General features: G+C 42.2%; 2 protein-coding genes and 1 long non-coding RNA gene across 5 annotated transcripts in view; 2 read left to right on the top strand and 1 right to left on the bottom strand.

Moving 5' to 3' along the window:
- The window catches only part of PI15 (peptidase inhibitor 15), an 18,935-nt gene extending 14,632 nt beyond the window's left edge, over positions 1 to 4,303 (top strand). For all 3 annotated transcript variants that reach the window (XM_069957461.1, XM_069957460.1, XM_069957459.1), the window contains exons 3-6: positions 1,179 to 1,297; positions 1,753 to 1,885; positions 1,974 to 2,089; positions 2,388 to 4,303. In XM_069957461.1, coding sequence (XP_069813562.1) covers positions 1,179 to 1,297; positions 1,753 to 1,885; positions 1,974 to 2,089; positions 2,388 to 2,523 — 504 coding nt within the window. In that variant the 3' untranslated portion in view covers positions 2,524 to 4,303. The remainder of the gene's footprint in view (positions 1 to 1,178; positions 1,298 to 1,752; positions 1,886 to 1,973; positions 2,090 to 2,387) is intronic.
- On the bottom strand, positions 3,045 to 25,514 carry LOC138783152 (uncharacterized). Its single transcript, XR_011361642.1, has 4 exons — positions 25,370 to 25,514; positions 23,914 to 23,998; positions 13,049 to 13,137; positions 3,045 to 3,981 (listed from the first exon to the last, which is right to left on the bottom strand). It is a non-coding gene; the product is annotated as an uncharacterized lncRNA (long non-coding RNA).
- The window catches only part of CRISPLD1 (cysteine rich secretory protein LCCL domain containing 1), a 131,768-nt gene continuing 116,538 nt past the window's right edge, over positions 10,285 to 25,514 (top strand). The window contains exon 1 of the mRNA XM_069957458.1: positions 10,285 to 10,297. The gene's annotated coding sequence lies outside the window, so the exon portion shown is untranslated. The remainder of the gene's footprint in view (positions 10,298 to 25,514) is intronic.

Genomic DNA, 25,514 nt, shown 5'->3' with positions numbered 1-25,514 from the left:
TTCTTAGGATTTTGGACAGGTTTTATGTCCTAGCAGGGGGTGTTTGTGGTTTTATTTTAGAGTGTTTATTCTTGCATCCAGTTTTAAGATTTGTCAAATCTTTCTTGCCGGTAGCCTTTGATTTTAGCTAGCAATGTAAAACATAGCAAGCCTACCAATGGAAAAATGTATTACAGATGACAGCAGAAAGTCGATATATTATTGGATGAATGTAAAGTCTTGCAATGCACCCCAACTTTAAAGCATGAAGAGGTCCAAAAGCCTAGAGCAATACTTTTACTTACCTGATTTCCCAGTCTGTTGTATCAAATCTATAGATCATAAGCAAGAACCAGTCTTCTGTGTCAAAATCTACAATTCCCAAGCACTTTACCTCTTCTGCTACACTCTCAGTTTAAATTTCTAATGTAATTCATTTCTACATATAAAAGGGGGTTTTATGCTTGGGTAAGTTCAACTTAGAAGGGTTTCTAGACCATAAGCTGGTCACAAAGCATCCTCATACCGAAAAACTAAAATATTATTTAATCTGTGGGACTAAGAGGGCATTCACATGTTCCATGCACATACAGACAATGTGCTACAGAATGGAATTTAGAATTAATAAATGATGATGCCGTGACTGACGAGCTACGTCAGTACAGTAGCGTGAGGATTTAAACAGTTTTAGGGCTCACGGCACCATCATAAATGGTAGTGCTGGAAACTACAGCTGCCTACATGACTGCCATCTCTCTGAGAGCACTCAGATGGCCTGGGATACACAGAACCTCCTGTTTTCTGAAGGTTTCCTGTATACCTGAGAAAAAAGAGTCAGAAAACAGGAAGTGCCGTGTTCTCCATGATAACAAAAAAATAAATAAAAACAAAATAATGAATGTAAATTGCAAACTTGCTTTATATCACATCCACTTTTGGTTTAGATTTTGAAAGTTATAACGACAGTGACACTGTAAGGCCATCCATATAGTGATTTTAACTGTACTCATGGAGAATTTATAGCATTAGTTAAAAGCAAAGGCATATTAAACAGTAACATACAGTAGAATAAATGTATTGTTATAATGTTTGGAACATAAATAAATCAATACAATGTTCTCTAGTTCTCTCGACATGTGACTACACTAGCAAACTTTTCACAATTTAAATGACTATTAATGAAATCTTTTTGCATGCAGGTCTGGGATGATAACTTGGCAAAGTCAGCTGAGGCCTGGGCCGCCACATGCATTTGGGACCATGGACCACCCTACTTAATGAGATTCCTTGGTCAAAACCTCTCAGTGAGAACAGGAAGGTATGCGGATGATTTATATTACTACTTTTACAATACTCTTTAAATAATTATGCTTTGTAAAATAATTAAAACACGGGTGATATGAAGACCCTCAAATAATATACTTATTATGTCGCCTCATAAATATTGCCCCCCTAGGATTGTGTCTCAGTTTTGCAGTGGTTGTCGGTCTCCTACAGGACACTATTCAATATAGATATAATACCAATCTTTATTAACAATTCATATTGTTCAGATACTGTAGCATTGGTTTGTATTATAATTTAAAGTATAATGCAAGCTTTCAGATAAGATGGGTAGGATGCGTTGTGAGTCTCTTAAAACAATAGCTGGTGTATTATAGGGAAGCTACTATAGGTAAACATGTTTTAAATATCAAGATAGGATTAGACCTACACCAAATGCTTGGTAGAATTGATGTTATTGATTCTTATCTTCTTAAAACTTTTGTTCAGATATCAATCCATATTGCAACTGGTGAAACCTTGGTATGATGAAGTAAAGGACTATGCATTTCCATATCCTCAAGACTGCAATCCCAGATGTCCTTTAAGATGCTATGGACCAATGTGTACGCACTATACACAGGTAACTTGCCTTCTATATATTCAGTTAAACTTTTTACCATCTTTTTGTGTTGTGACCTCAAACTATTGCATTATTTTATTCCATTTAGATGGTCTGGGCAACAACTAACAGGGTAGGCTGCGCAATCCATACATGCCACAACATGAATGTCTGGGGTTCTGTATGGAGAAGAGCTGTCTATTTAGTCTGCAACTATTCACCCAAGTAAGTCTGTCTATCTATCTATCTATCTATCTATCTATCTATCTATCTATCTATCTATCTATCTTCTATCGATCTCATATCCATCTCCTATCTATCCATTTTCTATCCATCTCCTATCTATCGATCTTCTATCCATCTTCTATCCATCTCCTATCTATCGATCTTCTATCCATCTTCTATCCATCTCCTATCTATCTATCTTCTATCCATCCATCTTCTATATATCCATCATCCATCCATCCATCCATCCAATCTATGTTTGCTAATGTGTAATTATAATTTTCATAATTTCTTTTAGGGGAAACTGGATTGGAGAAGCACCATATAAAGTTGGGGTTCCATGTTCTGCATGTCCGCCCAGTTACGGAGGCTCTTGTACAGATAACCAATGCTTCCCAGGAGTAACATCAAACTACTTATATTGGTTTAAGTGAACTGATCTAATGTAGGATATTTTTGTTTAATAATCCAACATGTATTTTAGAATGTTGTCACCTTTTACAGCAAGACATGGGAAATATAGTGTGATAACTAGTTGTAGAACATAATATCAGTGAACAAGCTTATCCAGATGCAATCACTGTTTAGCAACACCGTGACCAATGTATTACACGTTTATTAAAAGCTAGTTCATTACAGGTATATATTAAGTCAACTTAAGTATATGAGACCTAATTTAAAGGAAAGTATGGCTGTTATAGAACATACAACCGTTATGACTGTACATTTATTGTGCCATGTCTACTCCTTCACCAGCATTGGAATAAGCCTCATAGGATAGGTCCAATAAATTGAAAGCCTCAGTGCTTATTATACTTGTCTTTGCCCATTGCAAATAATTCTCTAGTTCTGTTTATGCCCAGACTCTTACATACAGTAGTACCATAGTATTAAGATTTGCTTCTTGAGGCATTCTATAAAAAACATCAATGTAAAGAGAAAAAAAAGTCTAAACATCATAGCAATAAAATACTTTAATGTCTTTATTACATTTCAGTTTTGGGATGATACAAAATTATACTGCCGTATGTTGGCCGAATTAAACGTCATTAATTAAACGTTAACACTGAAAAAAATAGATACTAAAAAGTAGCAGTGCATACAATAAAAATCACACATATAGGAAGCAAAAAATTCCAGGTTGTAGTGACCCAATAACAGCTCCATACATAAAGGAACAGTACTATATAATACCACGTCTAAATAAAACTGCTATTAATACTATATTGGGATTACTGTAAGCCTCAGAGGAGATCGCTTAGGTCATTCAAAGGTTGGCCCTGGGGAAGTTCTAAGAATTTTAGGCTATTGTTTTTTCCTTTTATACCATGAGTATCTGTATCTGGATAGAACTTACTTATTGGTTCCCAATAAGTCTATCAGTTTTAAGTGTTGAAAATAGCAACTAGAGGACCTGAGGTGCTTGCGTTAATATTGCATTTTCCATATGTAGGTTTTGAGTATGTTTTACTATTTCACGTTACACAGAATAACCTCTTTCATTTGTTTGTTGTTTTTTTTATTGCATATAATCAGATACATTAGGTGCTCAATATTCCTTTTGGTGCTATGTCCAAATGTACAGTATGTTATATTTATAATCTACGGATGTTGCTGCTGTCCAATACCATGCGGTGCCAAATCATCACAGGACATCACAGGAATATATAGTTCGATAGAGACAAGTGTACATGAAGGGTGATGCATACACCATACTTTGTGCATTGCTGGGTGCTCTATACATGTACAGTGAGCAGAGCTCAATATGGTGCTGTAACTGCAGGAGCAGGGAGTCAGGCAATAGAAGTCCCTGCTCCTGTTCATGGGATGATAGTGTAACCTGCCACTAAAACAGGGTAGTGCGCCACCGAGGTGTCTGGCAACAGCTTCATCTGTAAGTAGAAAAAAACTGAGGTGAGTGAGTCAGTCTGAGTTTTAAGACACAACTGAAAATGATAAAGAAACAATTCACGCTTTAATACCATTAACAGGCATATTTTGCAATTGTTGAGGCTGAGTAAGAATTGTTGGTGCTATTTATCAGTGTTTGCCAATAAACTTGCTATTCTATACTGAATGGCAGCACTGAATCTCTGTAAGGGCATGGATATTGAGTTGCATTACTGCCGGCTTCTGTAAAGAAGCCATCTGAACATACTTACACACTGCTGAGCTAGTAAAGTGCCTACAGAAACTACTCATTTAGGCTGGGTTCACACTACGTATATTTCAGTCAGTATTGTGGTCCTCATATTGCAACCAAAACCAGGAGTGGATTAAAAACACAGAAAGGATCTGTTCACACAATGTTGAAATTGAGTGGATGGCCGCCATTTAATGGCAAATATTTGCTGTTATTTTAAAACAACGGCTGTTATATTGAAATAATGGCCGTTATTTACTGTTATATGGCGGCCATCCACTCAATTTCAACATTGTGTGAACAGATCCTTTCTGTGTTTTTAATCCACTCCTGGTTTTGGTTGCAATATGAGGGCCACAATATTGACTGAAATATACATAGTTTGAACCCAGCCTAAAGTGGTATTCCCATCTTGTAAACATGGCTTTCCAGCCTCCTTCTGCCTATTTGCAGCCAATTTTCAATGCAATTTGCTTAACTCCCATTGACTTAAATAGTTGTGAAAATGATGTAGTCCCATGAACAATGCTTTTTGTGTGACTTCCGAAGCCATTTATGCCATTTTTGCATTTATCAAAAATTATGATTTTTTCTGTTTATCTCACTCCAAGATACTAACATTGATCTATAGTAACAGTTTAATCGACATTTAATTCATATTCTTCTTCCGGCAGTGTGAAAATACAAGTTCTAGAAATAATTACAATTACAATGGAGTTCTGGTATACCCCACTTATGTTTACAAGTGCATTGTGGGCATTATTTCGTTATTTATGTTTTTATTGATTGCAATGAATTGTTTATAGATTTGAATGGATTTTAGTTTTTGTAAGGAAAGTAGAACGATTATGTATTGGTATGTTACACGTATGAATATATAGAATACTAAAATCAAAAATGTAATGCCTAACACTTTAGACAGAAATAATGGTTTGATTTCTTATTATTGTCATATTACATGATGGATTATATGAGTAACCTTTTCCTTTATTAAAATGCTCCAACTGTATCCTACAAGAGTTCATCTCAGATGGCTACTGTAGGTTATAGGCACTGGTCATCCTAAACATGGCTGCCATCCACATAGGCAATCAGAAGCTGCAGTAAAGCTGGCCATAAACTTCAGATAGCTGTTGGCCATTTGTCTGGCTTACAGCTGTCTCTACACGATGATCAGGATATACACACAACCCCTCCATATCTTGGAAGGCATACTTCTGAGACATGGATCACAAGAAGTAATCCCAAGGGAGAAGAAGGCTTCAGTTTTCTTTTGCTCCCCGGACAACCCCTTTAAACTTTTCTTTGCCTGGAATGAGGAGGCCACTATACACATTAGATGGTTGGATCAGCCCCCCAAATTTTGATGAGTTTGGCTGAATAAAAATACCTGTGGGTTCTTCCCGTCCCAAGAGCCTTTATTGATAGATCTATTCCTCTACCCAAAGAGTGGGAGATCCATCAATCAATTGTATTCTTTACAATATAATTTCTAGTGTGCAGTCTTGTATTGATAGCTGGTGGGTCTGAGAGAAGCCACGGGGGACTTCGATAACTTGACTGAAAGTTCAAGGCAGCGTCCCTATACTGTAATGTATATGGCCAGCTTTACTCAATGCCATCTGAGTGCTCATTGGCATTGCCATATTAAAATTGCCTTATTTCCCTCTGTGTTTGTATATGTGTACGATTTTAAGCACTTTTAAAGGTTAAACCTGTTTTTGTTATGTAAAATATTATAGATCCAATCTAATTAAGCACTAGAGATGAGCTCAACTCCAGCAAGTTCGAGTCGGTCTGAACCTGGAAGTCTCGGCATTTGATTACCGATGTCTGAAGAAACTTGATGACTCCCTAGGGCTGTATCCAACTTCTTCAGCCACCGGTAATCAAATGCTGAGAGAGTTCAGACGGACTCAAACATGCTCGAGTTGCCATCATCTCTATTAAGCACCAATTTGTTTGAGAGAAAACTTTGTTTATACATCCCTATTGGTTTGGCACAATATGAAGCATGTCCAAAAAGGTCTGTACATTAAATTTTTTCACTTCTTTCTGGAGTAGTATTAAGACTAGATATTATATGTACTGTAGCTATTACTGCTGCTGAGCCTTTTGTGGAGACACTAGGCTCTGGCAGCCTGGTGCTAAAGAGCCATACACACTGATAGTAATGTGCTAAACTAAGAAAGTACTAAGAAAGAACTGTACTCTTCTAAATAAAAAATAAATCATACTTGGCACATTTTTCTTTATAATTTAATTTTAATTCATTTCAATAGTCAGAGATACTCTTGTCCCATGGAAAACTCCAAGGGGTAACTTATTAGGATCAGCAGTCTGAACCACATCATCAGGGTGATCCCTGGTGGCTTCTGCCTGCCCCACTGCCCTTAATTCATTAATTGAGTCTGAGTTAGAAGCATCCACCCTGCTGATACATCCCTATAGCGCACAGGGTGCTGAGGATGAAGGTAAGTTTCTTACCTTCATCCATAGCCCCATTAAGCTAATGCCGGCCCATCCCTGTAATGAATATTGGGGTAGTGCTCTGCAATGTCATCACTCATCAGTGCCAGATGAATATACGGATGGTACGGGTGAGGAGGGTCAGTGCACTAGAGTGGTAGTCCTGTCCCAGTGCACCAAACCGCCATTTTAGTATATGGATGGAACTACAAAGTTCCTGAAAAAGGCACTGAGGATGAAGGTAAGAAACCTACCATCATCATCCCAGTCACAATAGGGTCATCTCAGTAGGTTAGAGGCCTCTAATCTGCTGATTTTCTTTCCCTTTAATATATGCTCCAGAAAGGGGATTGGATAATGAAATGTAGGGATATAGACCAAACTGAAATTTTGACATTGCATTACATATTTATGTGAGAACCAGGTGTAGTTGTATATTAAATGTTGCAGATATTTATTAGTAGTAGATCATTTTTACTTAGCCTTTATACTATGTTGTAAGATGTATTGAGGGGTACCTCCAGTTACAACTAACTTTAATTGCTTGCAGTATACTTCATCACAGGCTCATGCCTCAGTTCTGACTTATCGCCCTTGGCACCTGTACAAACGCAAAGGCTAGGTTCTTAGCACAGGCTAGTGGGTATAAACAGTGGGCTTGAGTGTAAGAGCCTATCTCTACAAGTTTACACCTGTAAATAGATGTATTTGATGCTTAATAGCAATGTAAGTTTGGACCTCTATGAGGCTACTATTAGCAAGAACCTTAACATTGTAAAAGTAATTTGCAACTGGAGGTCCACTTTAAGCATTAAAGGTACATGTATATTTGTTTTTTAATGTTTTAAAATAGAAATTTGTAAAAATGTATCTACATATATTCTACTTTGCTTAATGTATAGATTAAACAAGGCAAGCTTAACCAGTAAAGATATAAAGAAAGTATAAACCTATATTTATTAACAATGTAATGACTCAATGTCATAAGTAGACAATAGACTACACTGGGTAAAACCCACCATTATAGAGCAAGCACCTACCGATTCTGGCAATTGTAATTTAATGTACCAAAATAAACTGAATATACAAATGTAACCCATGAGTCTTTTGTCATGCTTACACACCTCACTCATTCGGATTGTCCATTTTGGAACCATTTCAGATCATGATAGTTGGAGGGCAATGGCTGGACCCCGGAAACTTTCATTGCAACCACAACAGTTTTATCAATTACCCCAGGGTACTCCTATAGGTATAGTGGTGAAATGCCAGTGGTCTTCATATTTGGTATTGAAAGGGGTTTTTGGTCCACGTGTTAGCCAAAAATGAGTTGAAATCTTGAGGTGGATATGACTATATATTCTAATCTAGCAATTTAAGAATTCATTGTGGAAACACAGTCCAAGTTGTACTTCACTGAAAAGGGACATTTGACAGGTTTGTTCCCCCAAGTAAAACTCTTTCGAAAGAGTTGAGTTTCTCACAATTATGGGCTACTCTGCCCCATTGCAGTGTGTAGGGAGGTGAGACTTGTGGATAAAAGTCACGTTTCACGTTGCAAGTTTTGCAGGAAAATCAGCTGCAATACTGATTACTATTAAACTCTATGGCCCTCCATTCTCACAGCGGATTTTTCTTCTTACCTAGGGCCCTATTCCACGGGCCGATCAATAACGTAAACGAGCGCTGATTTGCTAGATTGGCGCTCGTTTACTGGGCCTATTTCACGGCCTGATGATCGTTTAGCGAGAGCTTCAGGGACATCGTTACCGATGTCCTTGAAGCCCTTGGAGCATACATTTCCTAGCAAGGCTTCTCCTCCGCTCCGTCTTCATCCCGGTCCCGCTCGCAGCACCAACTCCGAAACGGCCTTACTGAGCTGTCACACCGCTCAGCCAATCACTGGCTGCGATTGGCTGAGCAGTCTGACAGCTCATTCAGGCAGCACCGAAGCTGCGCGTGAGACCGGGATGAAGGCGGAGCTGAGGAGAAGCCCTGCTAGGTAATGTATGCTGCTTGAATTGTCGGTCGCTTGTGGGTGACCGATGATTTGGGGTTTGGGCCTAAATAAACGATCAGCCGATGGCACGATCATTGGCTGATCGTTTTTTCTATTCCACCGAGCGATAAACGGCCGATTCGGCCGATTATCGCTCCGTGGAATAGGCCCCTAACTCATTCTTATCATTAGTTATCTGTCTATGCTCCCCCAATGCACTATGATGCCGTCTCTGGCTCATTGATGGTCTGCTCAGCCAATCATTGCCCTATCCCACCACAGCCAGTGATTAGCTGAGTGGGCCACGACTGAGGGGGCAGAACAGAACAGTGCTGGAGGGCATTGTGGGAGCACGGACATGTAAGCATGGCGGATTTATTGTTTGTTTTTTTTTACTAAACCAGCAGCACAATTACTTAGGTTTTACAAGGCTATGGACTCCATTTTCACAATGGAATGAAACTCGCAGTGTGAAATCCGCTGCGATATGGTACATGTGAATAGACCTTTAGACCATGTTCACACACTGTATTTTGGCATTAAACAACGGCCATTGTTTAATGACATTGATCAATTACATTACAGTATATGGAATCACGGCTGTAGTGTATACACATTGTATACACTATGGCTATGTTCACACTTAGTAAAATAGGCGGAATTCCGCCTGCCTCGGTGTGTCATAGCATCTCTATGGGAGAGCACGAGTTCCTCAGCTGCTGCCTCTCTCTGCTCAAAGAAGTGACATGTCTCATAGACGGGTTATGACTCACTGAGGCAGGCGGAATTCTGCTGCAGAGAGTTCCACTGTGGAATTCTGCCTATTTTACTCAGTGTGAACATACCCAAAGGCCGGTTCTCTCTGTGGGCGCACAAAATAACTGACAGGTCTATTTTGTGTGTCCGCTATTCAGTGAAACTGGTTCTGCCTCCTCAGACGGAGAGAATAAGAAACAGCTGTGCACCATGGAGGGGACTCTTAACAGTGAGAGGACTAAAATCACTTTGTTTCCACTTCAAAGGGTTAATCTAACAAAACCGCACAGTTTATATAGGCAGGTGCGCTTCCTGTTGGTGTCAGGGATGTGGGGATCTGTATCAGAAGAATTCAGCTACTATTAAAATATATTAAAGAATGAAGCAACTTAAAATGTGGAACCAGGTTAGAGTTTAATAAAGAAGTCATCAATGCTATTATACTGTCTGTTTCCTATCCTAGTAATGAGTGTTCATGTTGGGTACATTTGGGGCCAATAGAGATTTTAAAGATTAAATATGAAAAATGGATTTTAAAAAATGGGAATTCATACAAGTTTAGCAAACATATCACAATGATTTATATTATTGCTGCTTAACAGGATAAACCAGCAACTGTACAAAATGTTCTGTTTGTGGGTCTTGGAAGCTGTACCATACACAATGTCACCAGTCATCTGCATTAGCAACTGCAGGGTAATACCTTCCACCAGTTCCCTGACTTGTGCATAGTATTCCCAGTCTGGTTATTTATCAGCTTCTTAATTAGATTTCAAGTGAAGGACAAGTCACACAGTCTACTGGATGTGGCAGCTGCATCATCAGAACTACATGGCGCTTAGTAAGTGCAATAATTCAAAATCAAAGGGTTTTGGGAGTGGTCATTTCTGTCATATTATGTTCTGGGCTAAGTCACAATTATAATCAGTCTGAAGGGTGCATTCTGTCTGATGATTGTATAAGGTGGCCCTCTTACTTTTCTGAGCGGATCCATTGCCTGCAGCGGGATGACAATGTATGTGTCAGCCCCGTTAACCCCCTGCCGGCTGGAGCATACATTACCTGCTCCGTGCTCCGGCTTGCTTTGGTGGCTCCCGGCGTCTGTGCGTTCCGCTCAGCCAGTGGCTGCGGCAGGGAAGCGCACTGATTGGTTAAGCGGGATATCCAGCTGGGAACCCCCGAAGCAAGCTGGAGCGTGAAGCAGGTAATGTATGCTCATAGAGACAGGCAATGGATCCACTGTGGATTTTGCTGCAAATTCGGAGCATGAATTCCGCTGCCGTCCCATTACATGTGAATGTAGCCAAAGGCCATGTTCACACAATGTATTACACCGGCCATTGTGTGACCCGGCCAGGTCACAGAACGGCCTGTGTTACTGAAGATCATCCCTGCTGGTACTGCAGTACCAGCCGGATGATATGCACTTCTGCTGAACAGCCGCACGCTCCATTGTGTGAACTGATAGGTTTCTGCGGCCACTATTTAATGAATATCGGCCGCAGAAAACTGACATGTCAGTTTTTTTGCGGGGCCGCTAGAGATCCCGGCCAGAGTGTATACTATGTGTATACACTCCATCCGTGTTTCCATAGACGGTAGCACAATGTAAGTTTCATATTGATCATGGCCGTTGTTGCAAGTCGGCAACAACGGCCGTGATTAATAGGAAATTTATGTTGTGTGAACATAGCCTAAAGCAGTATTTCTACAAAATCACTCAAAGAGAAAACACTGGCAAAACTACCTCTCAGGTGCAAAACTCCTCGTTACAGTACAAATGAAACAAACTGCTTTGTTAGCTCGTCAATCTGCTTATCAGCCGGCTGCTTTTGAAGTTCGTGCCGCTCTGCCCTGGGTGCTTGGAAAAGCTGGATCCTGTCCTGGGAGATGTTTTCCAGGGCTGGATCCAGCTTTTTCAGGCACCCAAAGTGGAGTGGCACAGAGCGGCATGGACTTCAAAAGCAGCCGGCTGATAAGAAGATTGCCAAGCTAATAAAGCAATTTGCTTTGTTTGTACTGTAACTTTGTTCATCCCAACTCTCCGTGTAAACTAAGTCTTGAAAACGGCATTGTACTGTGTTTTTAATAAAACCACCAAGTGAAATTTTCACATCCTTAAGTTATCCTGGACTCTGGGCTGAGATGAGTGAACCGGGTTCGGGTTCGAGTCGATACGAACCCGAACATTCGGTATTTGATTAGCTGGGGCTGCTTTTAGATAAAGCTCTAAGGTTGTCTGGAAAACATGGATACAGCCAATGACTATATCCATGTTTTCCACATAGCCTTAGGGCTTTATCCAACTTCAGCAGCCACAGCTAATCAAATGCCGAACGTTCGGGTTTGGATCGACTCGAGCATGCTGGAGGTTCGCTCATCTCTACTCTGGGCCTTTCTCAAATGCACCACTGCACTGCAGAAGGGACAACTGGGACAACCTTTTAATGGATGTGTGTTGGGACCTGGGAAAGCTCTCACTACTCCCAGCTCCAAGTCAAGTGCTGCAGCAGTACCACAACATCAGCTCTTGCAAGTAGAGAGAAGAAGATGACACAGTGATTGTTGGAAGGAAAGGGGGACATTTATCAAGGGCTTTGTGCCTATTTTTAGGTGAATAATTGGATTATTTGCCAATTTTTTTTTGTCTACGTTCTATTTATGAACAAGGATTTGACTGTTAACTATATCTTAGATGCAATTTTTTTTATCTCCATGTTTTGAGTATTAACCCCAAATTTTCTATAATCTGGGATTTGCGCCCAATTTATTACGTGCAAATTCTGTAAATATCGCACAAACTGCTGCAGGTTTATGTCTGGTCAGTACCAGGTGAATATGTTTGCGCAATATTTTGTGATTATTTTTATTCACAAATTTATGAATATTTTGTTAAATTAGTCTTATTCAGCTGGGTATAAAACAGACGAATACTCTGTAGAAGCCGGACGGCTTCCAGTGCTTGAGCACCGGCTGGTTCTGTTGCATAGAACGGCGCCGTGCACGGGAACCAGGCCTCGGTCCAAAAAACGGACCGCGGCACCGGCTTCCCCGTCCCGGCGCCCTTTGATCAGTGGCTTCAGGTTAAAGAGGATGCAGGAATTTTCTTTGCAGGAGGTACTGATGCTTTGCAGTATATGTAAGTACAGAAGACACAGTGAGTTTTATGAAGAGGTACAAACTTGAATTCACAGGTCGCTGATGGTTCTGGTGCAGCTTGAGCTCAGTGTCTCTCACTATGGCTCATTGGGTAAGGATTTAAAGGGGTTATCCAGTGCTACAGAAAATGGCAACTTTCATCCAGAGGCAACACGACTCTTGTCTCCAGGTAAGGTGTGGTTTGCAATTAAGCTCCATTCACTTCAATAGAACTAAGTGGCAAACCCCACCCGAACTGGAGACAAGAACGGTGCTGTGGCCATGTTTTTGTAGCGTGGAATAACCCCTTTAAAAGCTCACAATACACTTAGCGTTAGTTTACTTGTCTCCGGCTCCAGGAGTTCTTACTTTCTTTTACTGTACCTTTCTACTAATTAGCATCACTCTTTAGAGTAGGTATCTACCCATAATGCACTGCCCATTTCATACTTACCATAGACGTCTTCTTTCTTCACATGAGCATTTTCATTTTTTCCTGCTGTTTTTGTGGAAGCCAGAGAAAAAGCTGTGTCTGTGATCACCCTAATAGGAGGAAAATAGGATAAAAATAAATATGTGCTTGCAGCCCAATTTCCATGACATCGGTCAGGAAGTGATCTGGATGCTGCTGGAGGATGCTCGAACATGTTCGTAAATGTTCATATGAACATGACGCTAATTGTTTGTGTTCACCGAATATAATGATCATTTTCGAACACATTTGAACATTTGAATGTTTATTTTTGCGATGTACGTTTCCTCGCACCAATTTGAAAGAGCCAATGAACGTGTGGGGAAGGAAGAGCACATCAGGTTATGAAGTAGCCATGTTCACTACTGGCATTACTGTGATTGGCTTTACGATTAGCGTCATTACGTACGTTACGTACATGTTTTTAAGGCAAATTTTCCTTATTTTTGTGCCTTTCAGTAGGAAGAGTGAAACAAGCAGGGACAGCATCTGAATTTAGTTAGACAGCAATATTCACAGTGGTAGTCAGTGTAAGGAGGGAGAGCTGACCAAGTAGTGCTTAAAACATTGTGAAATTGTCAGTGTAGGGAGGGTGACAGAATGTAGAGTTTTAGCGCTATAAGGATTTATTTCTTAACCCTGTAGTGACCAGACATCCATCAAAGTCTATGTTATGCATTAGCTTTTCAATGTATTTGAGTTCTCCGAGGTCAAAAGGGGAGGCTCGCTGGGACATCTTGACTTGCTGAGCTGTGTGTACGCTGCAGCCTAGTATTCCTAGCATGTATTGCGTAATACATGTATGGACATCATTGCGTATATACGCACGGGCGAATAGAAAATACGCTAATGCTACGCACCTTATAATTGTTCCGCTATTACATAATTTATGCTTTGCACCTCATAATCTGTACGCACCGAAACGTACGCTTCTACTGTATGTTTTCTTTGTGAATGTTCAGCAAACACGAACCGAACCCAATCATTTTATTTTTATGTTTGTGTTTGCAATCCAAACCTAACATTGGCATGTTCCCTCATCAATACTTACAACTAATTTAAATGCATCGAGCTAGTCGCACATGCTTAGCTGCAGCACTAGGATGTATTGAAATGTGAAGTGTTTGTTTCTGAACCAGCAAAAAATTGGAAATAGAAACCATTATCAGAGGCTCAGCACAAAGTAAGTATAATGTTAAAGGGGTTATTCAGCGCTACAAAAACATGGCCACTTCCCCCCCCTCTCTTCTCTCTAGTTCAGGTGCGGTTTGCAATTAAGCTCCATTTACTTCAATGGAACTGAGTTTGAAACACCACCCAATCTGGAGACAAGAGAGGGGGAAAAGTGGCCATGTTTTTGTAGCGCTGGATGTACTCCTTTAAATGCACAACAGGGTGGAGACTTGCTTTTTAGGAATCAGGATATAATATTAAGGGAAACATTACCTGCTTAGGATGTAGTATTAGCATTACACAGTTACTTTGTGTGTAATGACTCTGCAGTCTTCTTAAAAATGTATCCTTTTTTTTTTTTTTTTTACTGAACTTCAGTTTTAAAATAATATTTAAATCATTGTTCACCTACATTGCTTTGGGTAGTGACTACAATTAGAATATCAGTAGTTTCACTCATTGACGGACAAATGCAGCATAGCATAACCCCTGTGCATGCTCTAATGCAGTGATGGCTAACCTTGACACTCCAGCTGTGGCAAAACTACAATTCCCATCATGCCTGAACAACCAATGATATGGATTTGACTGCCCAGGTATGATGGTAATTATAGTCTTGAAACAGCTGGTGTGTCAAGGTTAGCCATCAGCGCTCTAATGGCTCTGACTGTCCTTTGCTGCCATCTGCTGGTAGAATGAGGCACTGGTTCTGCAAAATATGAGTTTGATTTACAGTTAAGATGTTGAAAGCAAGGGTTCTTTTTAGGGCCCACAACTAGTAAATAAAACTTATTAACCTTTTAAAAATAATAAGCACTTTGTGGTGGTAACATTTCTGCCACACTGTTTTCTATTGATGTAAATATGTTAGCTTTGCCATAACATTATTATAGGAGGGAGGCATGACACCAAAGATCTATAAATGTATTATGTTATGTTTTCCATCACAGTTTAAACTCAAGTCGTGACCCTAGCCCTAAGAATACAATTTTGCAGTGTTAGTAGCATGTACTTTACTAATAAAATGCAATAAAAGCAAGTGCCAGTACAGTACAATACAGTGGCTGTAAGTGTACAGTATGTGTCGCTTAGGGTGTCATGGACATGTAGAATGTAACATTTCCCAGCACATTTCCACATCACTACTAACTAGCAATATTCCAAGTCTATATTCAACCTTATGGTTATGTACACTGGCGTAGCTACCATGGGGGCAGGGTACGCCGTCGCTATGGGGCCCGGGGGCTTAGGGGGCCCGGGCCCCCGCGTTAAAGTATGCCCCCGCCCCCTGTATTGCCGCTCACTATGCATATGCATAGTGAGCGGCCCTGAGCCATCCCCTCCGCCCGCCCCTTCTATCGCTGCTCAGCTGAGCCGATCAGAAGCCCGGAAAAGTGCAATGAGCAGCACTTTCCTGGGCTCCTGATCGGCTAAGCGGCGATGGAGGGGGCGGGCTGGGCATGCGAAGGGGATCGCTGTCCTACTCACCTGTCCGCCGGCCCCAGCAGCTCCTCTCCCGACACTCCAGTCTCCCGTCATCCTCTGGGCACAGGCAGTGGGGTACACAGACGCTGCCTGTGTCCCGGAAGTGTTCTGCAGCGGCAGTCTCTCTGTCCCCCGCTGCCTGTGCCCGGAGGATGACGGGAGACCAGAGTGTCGGGAGAGGAGCTGCTGGGGCCGGCGGACAGGTGAGTAACCTGTTTGTTGTTTTTCTGGTCGCAGGGGGGATTGGCTACTATGGGGGGCACTGTATGGGGCATTGGCTACTATGGGGGCACTGTATGGGGCATTGGCTACTATGGGGGGCACTGTATGGGGCATTGGCTACTATAAGGGCACTGTATGGGGCATTGGCTACTATGGGGGGCACTGTATGGGGCATTGGCTACTATGGGGGCACTGTATGGGGCATTGGCTACTATATGGGGGCACTGGCTACGATGGGGGCACTGTCTGGGGGCATTGGCTACTATATGGGGGCACTGTATGGGGGCATTGGCTACTATATGAGGGCACTGGCCACTACATGGGGGCATTGTATGGGGGCATTGGCTACTATGGAGGGCACTGGCTACAATTGGGGCACTGTATGGGGGCATTGGCTACTATATGGGGGCATTGGCTACTATGAGGGGCACTATATGGGGGCATTGGCTTCTATGTGGGGGCATTGGATACTATATGGGGGCATTGGCTACTATGGGGGGCACTATATGGGGGCATTGGCTACTATATGGGGGGCACTATGTGGGGGCATTGGCTACTATATGAGGGCATTGGCTACTATGGGGGGCACTATATGGGGGCATTGGCTACTATATGGGGGCATTGGCTACTATGGGGGGCACTATATGGGGGCATTGGCTACTATGTGGGGCATTGACTACTATGGGGGGCACTATATGGGGGCATTGGCTACTATGTGGGGCACTATATGGGGGCATTGGCTACTATGTGAGGCACTATATGGGGGCATTGGCTACTATGTGAGGCACTATATGGGGGCATTGGCTACTATGTGGGGCACTATATGGGGGCATTGGCTACTATGTGGGGCACTATATGGGGGGATTGGCTACTATGTGGGGCACTATATGGGGGGATTGGCACCAATCACACTGCTGCTGTCTCCAAACTGTGACAATGAGCAAAATATTTTTTTTCTATTTTCCCCCCTAAAATCAGGGGCGTGTCTGATCAAAAGGCGCGTCCTATAAAGCGAAAAATACGGTACTACATGGGGGGGGGGGGCAGAGAAGGGTCTAACTACTTAATGAGGGACACAGTTGTCTAACTACTATATGAATACAGAGGGGACCACTATATGAGGGAACAGATGGAGCAAATAGATGCATAGGATATTGGGGCATGAGTGAGGAACCTAAACTGTTTGTCTGTAAGATCCTACTGAGAGAAGTCCTTATGGTGGCCAGGCTGGATGGAGAAGAAGGGGAAAAGTGAGCAACTCCGATTGGAGAAGACGCCTGTAACTGCACTGTGATCACTTATGGTGTGTAAAGCCTGTGTGGAGCCTATACATGCCACTGTATGGCCAATGGTGATATTGGACTGTGGATTTTATTCCGTAGCAGTGGTAGCATTATTCAGTATGTGGGGGTTTTAGTCAGTGAGAGGGGGTAATATTTGTCCCATGTAAACTGGTACTGTTTGTATTATTCATCTATACTGGATTTGGTTGGTAACAATATAGTGGTAATGGCAGTGGTCATGGTGCTATAATGCTTTTCCTAATACTATATATACATATTGCTCTCTCTTCACAGCTTAGTGGTCAGTTGTTTGGGGTAGGGGGCCCAATCAAAAGTTTGCTATGGGGCCCAGCTAGTTCTAGTTATGCCCCTGGTTATGTATATACTACTCACAAAAGGTTCAGGATACTTGGTTTGTGGGTGAAATTTATGGAAAAGTTTCCACTCAAGTGATAGTATATCATGAAAGTTGGGCATTTATATAGAAGCAGCAATGGTGATTTCCTCATCTCAAACTATTTACTGAAACAAAAGCCAGCACCAGTGGTGGATATACCCCAACAAGAAAATTCAAGGTCTCAATAACTTGTCATGTGTCCCTTCAATTATAGCTTTACAATAACGTGTCATGGTGTTCACAAGTCGATTTATTGTCTGCTGAGGCATGGGATGCCACTGTTCTTGAAGGGTGGCCCTCAGGTCATTGTGGTTTTGTGGTACAGAGTTACGAGCCTCTACACAGTGACCTAGCTAATTCCATAGGTTTTCTATAAGATGCAGATCTGGAGAAAGTGCCGGTCACTCCATGTGAAGTTCCCCAGTCTCCAGCAGCCATTCCCTATGGAAATGAGCTAGAGCGTTGTCCTCCATGAAGATATTGGGCGGTTGTGTTGTTCCTGCTGAAGTACATTGACTGGATTAAAGGACAAGTGCCATGAAAAACTTTTTCCCAGTAATTGAAGTACATTACAAAGTTATATAACTCTGTAATATGCTTCAATCACCTATCTGCCCCCCTTCCCTGTCTTTTCCCCCCTCCACCCCTCAGCAGGAAGTGTGACTCACACAGACCTGATTACTGTCGTCACCGTCACCAAGCTCTTCTCTCAGCTTCTTCTCCTGTTACACTAGCCTCCCCCTCCCCTGCCTTGTCAGGTGACAGGCTTGCTCAGCTCCCATTGGCTGAACAACTGCAATCCATCACTTGTCACATCTCACTTGCTTCTCTTCCCTCTGACTGACTCCGTCACATAGGCAGCTCCCCCCTCCCCTCATCCCCTCTCTCCTGCTGCCGTGGACTCAGTGAAGGAGTCATGTCACTAGAGAAGATAAGCTGAGCAAGCAGAGTCACCTGACAAGGAGGGGGAGGGGAGGCTGGTGTAACAGGACCTAGAGCAGCCCTCCTGCTGATGACTCATGCTCACAAGAAGGAGCTGCCTGGTGATGGTGACGGCAGTAATCAGGTCTGTGTGAGTCAGGACACTTCCTGGTGGGGGGTGGAGGGGGGAAAAGACAGGGAAGGGGGGCAGATAGGTGATTGAAGCACATTACAGAGTTAGGGTACAAACCCACTTGACGTATTTGCTGCGTGAATCAGTCTTAAAAATAAGCAGGCAAAACGCAGGTTGGCTTTATACGATTGTTCTGCGTTAAAATACGCAATTGCGTATTTTTGAAGCGTGAAGCTTGTTGTTAGCAAAGCATCAGTTGTTAAAATACGCAATTGCGTATTTTTGAAGCGTGAAGCTACATGCGTTTTTCGCACAGGTTGTTAACAACTGATGCTTTGCTAACAACAAGCTTCACGCTTCAAAAATACGCAATTGCGTATTTTAACACAGAACAATCGTATAAAGCCAACCTGCGTTTTGCCTGCTTATTTTTAAGACTAATTCACGCAGCAAATACGTCAAGTGGGTTTGTACCCTTATATAACTTTGTAATGTGCTTCAATTACTGGGAAAAAGTTTTTCATGGCACTTGTCCTTTAATGATGTTATTCATGTAGTATGGTGTCACTGTACCATTCACACAGTGTAGAGAAGATCTGTATTGACTAAACTCACCAGCAGACACTGTAACACTACCACCACCACTAAACTCTCCTGCTGACACTGTAACACCACCACCACTAAACACACCTGCCCACACTGTAACACAACCACCACCACTAGACACACCTGCCGACATTGTAACACCACCACCACTAGACACACCCGCTGACACTGTAACACCACAACCACCACTAGACACACCTTTCCACACAGTAACACCACCACCACTAGACACACCTGCACACACTGTAACACCACTAAGGTGTCCCACCACTGGTGCTCTCTAAGGCACCTGATTAAGTCTCTCTCCCAGGTTCACATGTGGTATATGTAGTATTGTGTTTTCCCCACTAGGTGTCACCATTGTTTGGTCTCACCTGTTGCACGGCTGAACTCACCAAGGCTTGTTTTATACCATGTGTTGTTTTGCTGACCAATCTCAAGTGTTTATTTTCTCTTATCCTATCCTATATTTTCTCTCTCTCACACACACACTAGGCCCTACCACTCACAGGAGGGTTTAATTTTAGCCCCTGTAGAGTGAGTTAGTTCCTTGTGGGAGGAAGTTGGGAGTTAGTCCTTGGAAGTTCAAGCGGACAGATGCGTGAGAGACTACCTCCTTACAGGTTTCTAGCACTGAATACTAAAACCAGTATGCAGTGCTAAGCTCACCTTAGGGAAGAGAAGCCACCTAGCAAAAACCCTTGCCCACACCAGGAACCTCTCTTAAAATTGCAGGACAGTATCCTGAAGCAAGAGGAACTGACCCCAGTAGGATGAACCTACCATGCAAGGTCTACGTATCCTACCGCACAGTGCAGGACGACTGGGAAACCTTGGAAGTCTGCTCAACCCAGATAACTGAAGACTGGGGCTCATATTACCACCCTAGGATCGGTAGCTCGCAACTAGGGGGGCATAATGCGGTTCAGAACCACTACTGGCATCCGTGAGTATGAGTATCTTCTTACTTCTCTACCTATGCACCTGTTCCGGCAGAGCAAGTTCACTACATTGGGCAGGGCTCCTCCGGCAACTCCTCTCCTCTTCTGTCTCTCTCTACAAAACACTTTCTACTTCCACAAGTACTGGTTACCTCTGTGTCAGCACTAATGTCATGCGTCAAGAAATGCAATGCTTTGTGTTGTGCAAAGAGGAGGGGGGGGGGGGGTCGTGAATCCTAGTCTTAAAAGCCCCAATGGAGGAATCACTCTGTACCGGATAATTATGACTCATGTACAACAGGAAAAATACAACAGCTGTTTTTATACAGCTTCTTAACTAATTTGGGGGGATGAAGCTGATCATGCCCCCTCAGCCTCATTCACACCCTCCTTAGTCTCTCCTAATCCCTTTAACAAAATAGCTCTGGAGTTCTGGAATCACGGCACTCGAATATGATAGCTCAGTTTTTTTATACTGATCACAGGTCCTCTTTAATACATTCATTTTAGCCCTTAAAGTGAATGTACCATCACCAATCTTGAATCATTTTTTTTTGCAGTACCTGCTCTTTACCGGTGCCAGTATTCCGGCATTTTCTGCTTGAGCACCTGCTCAGAGCACTGGGAGCAGGCCTGGTCTCTGTAGTGTGACGATAACCTCTCCCCTCATTGACGCTTCTAATGGAGGTGCGTCACTTAGAGGAGGGTTTATTGTCCCACTGGGGGGGTGGGGGGCGCAGGGTCTGCTAGAGCTCTAAACAATGAAGGACATGACTTTGAGAGGGTGGGACCAATGTCTAAAGCTACACTCACACGTTCTGTAGTTTTGTCCGGATCTGCAATTATGGACAAAAATAAAAAACGATTTGCCCTATTGAGCTATTCACAGCACCACAGGTGTCTTTAAACTTGGAATAAGTCAGGCTGCCCCCTTCACACTTCTGTGGCCATTTTTATGGTCAGAAAACATTGATCAGGAAGCCTTTCAGAAGTCTCACAGAGAGATAAAGAAATCTCTTGTTTGCAGCAAGTAACTCAAAAGGTTTTGTAACAAGATATTAAAGGACAACTCCGGCCAAAACTATTATTTAATATGTTATTACTTATGGAAAGTTAGGCAAATTTCAAAAGTACATTAATTATGGGAAATGCACATATAGGGCTATTTCCCTTAATTTAGTAGATCAGGGGGACTCCGATCTCCGATCACACATACCGGCTTCCAGTGCTTCCTGGTGTCCCCGGCCGGCACGTGTGATCGGAGAGCGGCGGCCGGGCAGGGAGTCTGCCATCAGATAGTGTAAAGTTGCCGGATCCCAGAAGAAGCAGGAGGGGGGAGCGGAGGGGGATGATGGCTGCAGTGATGAGCAGCGCCCGGCAGCATCAGCGGCGGCAATCTCATAGCGATAACAAAGCTACTACACCTCCCATCACCTGCTGATGCTATGAGCAGGTGGTGGGAATACTAGTTCAGTGCAGTCCAGAGCAGCGGCAGCGGTGGACGGCAGCGGTTTGGCGGGCTTACAGTATCCAAATGTACTGATTGATTACATTTATGGAATACTTTGGGGAGCAAGGACACTTGCTCCCCAAATTATTTAATAAATGTATTCAATCAAAAACACTGTATATTACATTTACATACACATCCATTGTAATTCCAATGAAGTGTCCAGCAGGGGCGCACTCTATATAGAAGTCAATGGTACTCATTGACTTCTATATATAGTGCGCCCCTGCTGGACACTCCATTGTAATTACACCCACGGTTCGTGACGTCACGGTATTTCAGAGAATCTGAAGTCTCCCTAATCTACTAAATTAAGGGAAATAGCCCTATATGTGCATTTTCCACAATTAATGTACATTAGAAATTTGTCTAACTTTCCGTAAGTAATAACATATTAAAAAATAGTTTTGGCTGGACTTCTCCTTTAAAGTGTACCTGTCATTATAAAAAAAAAAAAATTGATGTGTCACAGAAACATGTCAAAGGTTTTGATTGGTTAGTGTTTGAGAGCTAAGATCTGTACCGATTGGGAGCTAGAGCAGGGAGGGGACCGCAGCTGCAGTACTCCCTAAGTTAAAAAAAAGAGTCATTCAGAGTCATTCTCTATTGGAGCCCATTATAAGTCTGACTTTTTTTTTTTTAATTCAGAGCAGAGACTGGACACACTACACCGTGTCTTCTCCATGCTCTATTTCCCTATCGGTATGTGTCTGAACACTCAGACCCAGATCGATCAACATTTTTGACATGTCTCAATGACATGTCAAAAGTTTTATTCATAACAACAGGTACACTTTAAGTTAAAGAGACATAAATGCACATAATGGAGAGGACTACTCCCTGTTATGCAGGAGGATACCTTGGAATCAGCTGCACAGAACAATGTAAGTGATACAGCATTCTGTTCAGCATCTCTGCATTAGTTTATGCTACTCTTAAGAAGGGCACCATAAATCTACTGACAAAGTCTCTTTAAGGCACCCTTACAGTTCACACATACAGGATCTGCAGCAGATTTTATATCAATGTAACTAAATAACTGAACACAGCATCAAATCTGCTGCTGATTCTGTACGTGTGAACACACCCTATAGAAAAAATACCAGCGGGTTAGATGAATCTAACCTGGTGACAGCCCCTATTGGGCATTGGGCTGCTGGGGATGACACTCATACCTTCATCCTCGGTGCCATTCCCGTGCAGTTAGGAGTAAACGACTAACTGCACAGGAACTGTGCCAAGGATGTTTCATAGTGTTCATAATGTTATTACATAATGTTATTTCAATTATACAATAAGGGCCATTATTTGGCCTCGAACGACAAAAAAAAGATGATACATAGCCTTACATGTGAAAAAAGTTCTTTAAGGCTATGCGCCCACATCGTCTTTTTAGGTAAAATAATGGCAGCTGTTCTTAAAATAATCCTATTCTACCTGCTGGTGCAATGGTGAATAGCAACACCTTGTTCACACTTGTGTTGCTTGGCAGCCGCCTTCTCCGCCGGCGGCGCCTGCAGGGTGTGGGGGGCCCAGTGGGTTTGGCCCTGTGACAGTGGGGTTGCATGGCCATTCTGTGGCCCCCCTCCCATGGTGTCACTTGCTTTGCGGGGTTGGCGGTCGCTGACCGTCACAGTGTTGTTTTTAGTGTAGGGACTCATGTGGGCCAGAAGATTTGCACGTGGTACATGAGGCAATATTCTTTGATCAAATTATATACCAACACCCTGGCGTTAGTATATAATTTGGCGTTAGTATATAATTTGGCCTTAGTGTCAGCCATGGGTGTGAGGTGCAGCCACTTCTCTTTCTCTCTAGGTTTGCATTTTACATGTTCCTAAAATAACAACTTTTATTTTTATAATGACGGCCGTAAATAATGATTATTACAATTATTGACCGTCATTATCAAAGGCCATTTTTCCACCTAAAAAATATGTTGTTAGAACATAGCGTAGAGTGTGTGCCTGAAGTTCACTGAACGCCTTTACAACTTACAATAGGAAATACATTATCCCATATAATATTTTAACTACTACTCGGACCTTGCTAGTTCTTAACTAGACAAAAGATTTATGTCTATATACAGACCATATTACTGCAGAGAAGATTAGAATTGAAATACATTTATTTGATCTATCAGAAAGAACCACAAGCGTTCGGCCCATTTACATACCTATAGAGAACTTTCTTGTCTTGCAGTTTGAAGTCACTCTCTTATGTTTCTTTTTTTTTCACATAAGCCTTGGTCAATATTTTTTCTGCATGACAAGTAGAAAAGCAAATATAGTCAGATGAATACAAGTATTGTGGTTGTGCCACTGTGGAACTGTGGTTGTAGTGGTGATTGCTGTATCATTTATCTGCCCAATGTGCCTCTCTTACTACTTAAACAAATAGACCGATGTTGTGGTGGGGCTAGCAGCCAAGGGGCGCAAGTTAAGCCCGGCATATATAAAGTACTTCTGTTTCCTAGCGTATTAAGCTATAATTAGTCAGGAGTAAAGAAGGAAAAGAGTACACGTATTAAATACAGATGACGCATGTTACCAACCGTAGTAGATTTCCGTAATGTTTTTCCTCCTCATTGTTGTTCTATCTACATTACCTTTTTCTATTAAATAAGCTGCTAATAAAGTTGGACGATACGAATGTAAATGTTTGCGTTGGGATTTGTAGTGTTTGCTCAGTAATATATTTTGCTATTATTTGGGGTCAGTTAAGTGCTGCCTCTTTTAAAGGGTCATCTCATTTACATACCCGGCCTTAAATCACCTGGCAACGGCGATAGGAAAATATAACGTATGCAAAAATATTAGCAATGTTTCACTCTCTCGAATACACTACTATGTATCAGCTATATGCCACGCAGTGATGTATACTTTTATCCCTTTCAACTTTTAAACCTGACGTTGTCCTGAACTGGCTTGACCCAAAATCTGCTGGCTATGTTTCTCTTGGCTTCATTAGTTGCTCTTTCGTGCTTTGGATCATAGATAGAGATTAACCGAGCGGTCGAAATTTAAAGCAAATTTGTAAGGTTTGTAACAGAAAGTTGAATATTGATATAACGGGAATGTAAGTGGAAGGCAAAACTCTTGTTGACTGAACATCGTAAAGCCATGAAGCTCTCCTGTGGAATGATTACCCCTGTGTATCCCATACGCTATTGGTAAGGCCCAACTATGGAGGCACCGTGAGCTGTTTACTCCCATTATCCAACATAATTGACGATTTTTGTTCTTCTTTGGCCAATCATACTTGTGTAAGCAGGTGCTTGACTCTTCTCAAGGAGAGTTGGGAGGTTCCCTCAAACTTTATATGGTTGGCTGATTTCACTGAAATTGGTGAGTTCTGGGACATTCATCTTAGCGTGTTAAAAGTAAGCCTACGTTCAAGGAGAAGCCCGACGCTTAGGCTGTCCATCAAGCCTGTCTGACAGGATGGGGCATGGCATTGTGACACATGTCATTTTCTTAGTACACAGATGGTACACACAGAGTTACATACAACAGCAATGAAACATTGTTCTCCTGACCTGACCTGGTCTGGGGGAAGTTTGTGAGTTCCTAAAGGGGTTGGCCACTTTGTAGTAAAATAGTTCAGTGTACAGTATTAGTAAGTGTACTCACTGTATATACTGACAGCAGCTCCCTGTGTACCTCATAGAGCTAAAATCATACACCCCTCATCCAGGCTGTGATGTCCTGCTCTGTTTTGTTTCTGTCCATAAAATGGCCGACATGGAGGAGTATGTGATCCTGTTCCGCCCCCCAG

The sequence above is a fragment of the Dendropsophus ebraccatus genome, chromosome 2 (assembly GCF_027789765.1).
Source record: "Dendropsophus ebraccatus isolate aDenEbr1 chromosome 2, aDenEbr1.pat, whole genome shotgun sequence".
NCBI classification, from domain to species: domain Eukaryota; kingdom Metazoa; phylum Chordata; class Amphibia; order Anura; family Hylidae; genus Dendropsophus; species Dendropsophus ebraccatus.
This window is presented reverse-complemented; position numbering and strand designations above follow the sequence as displayed.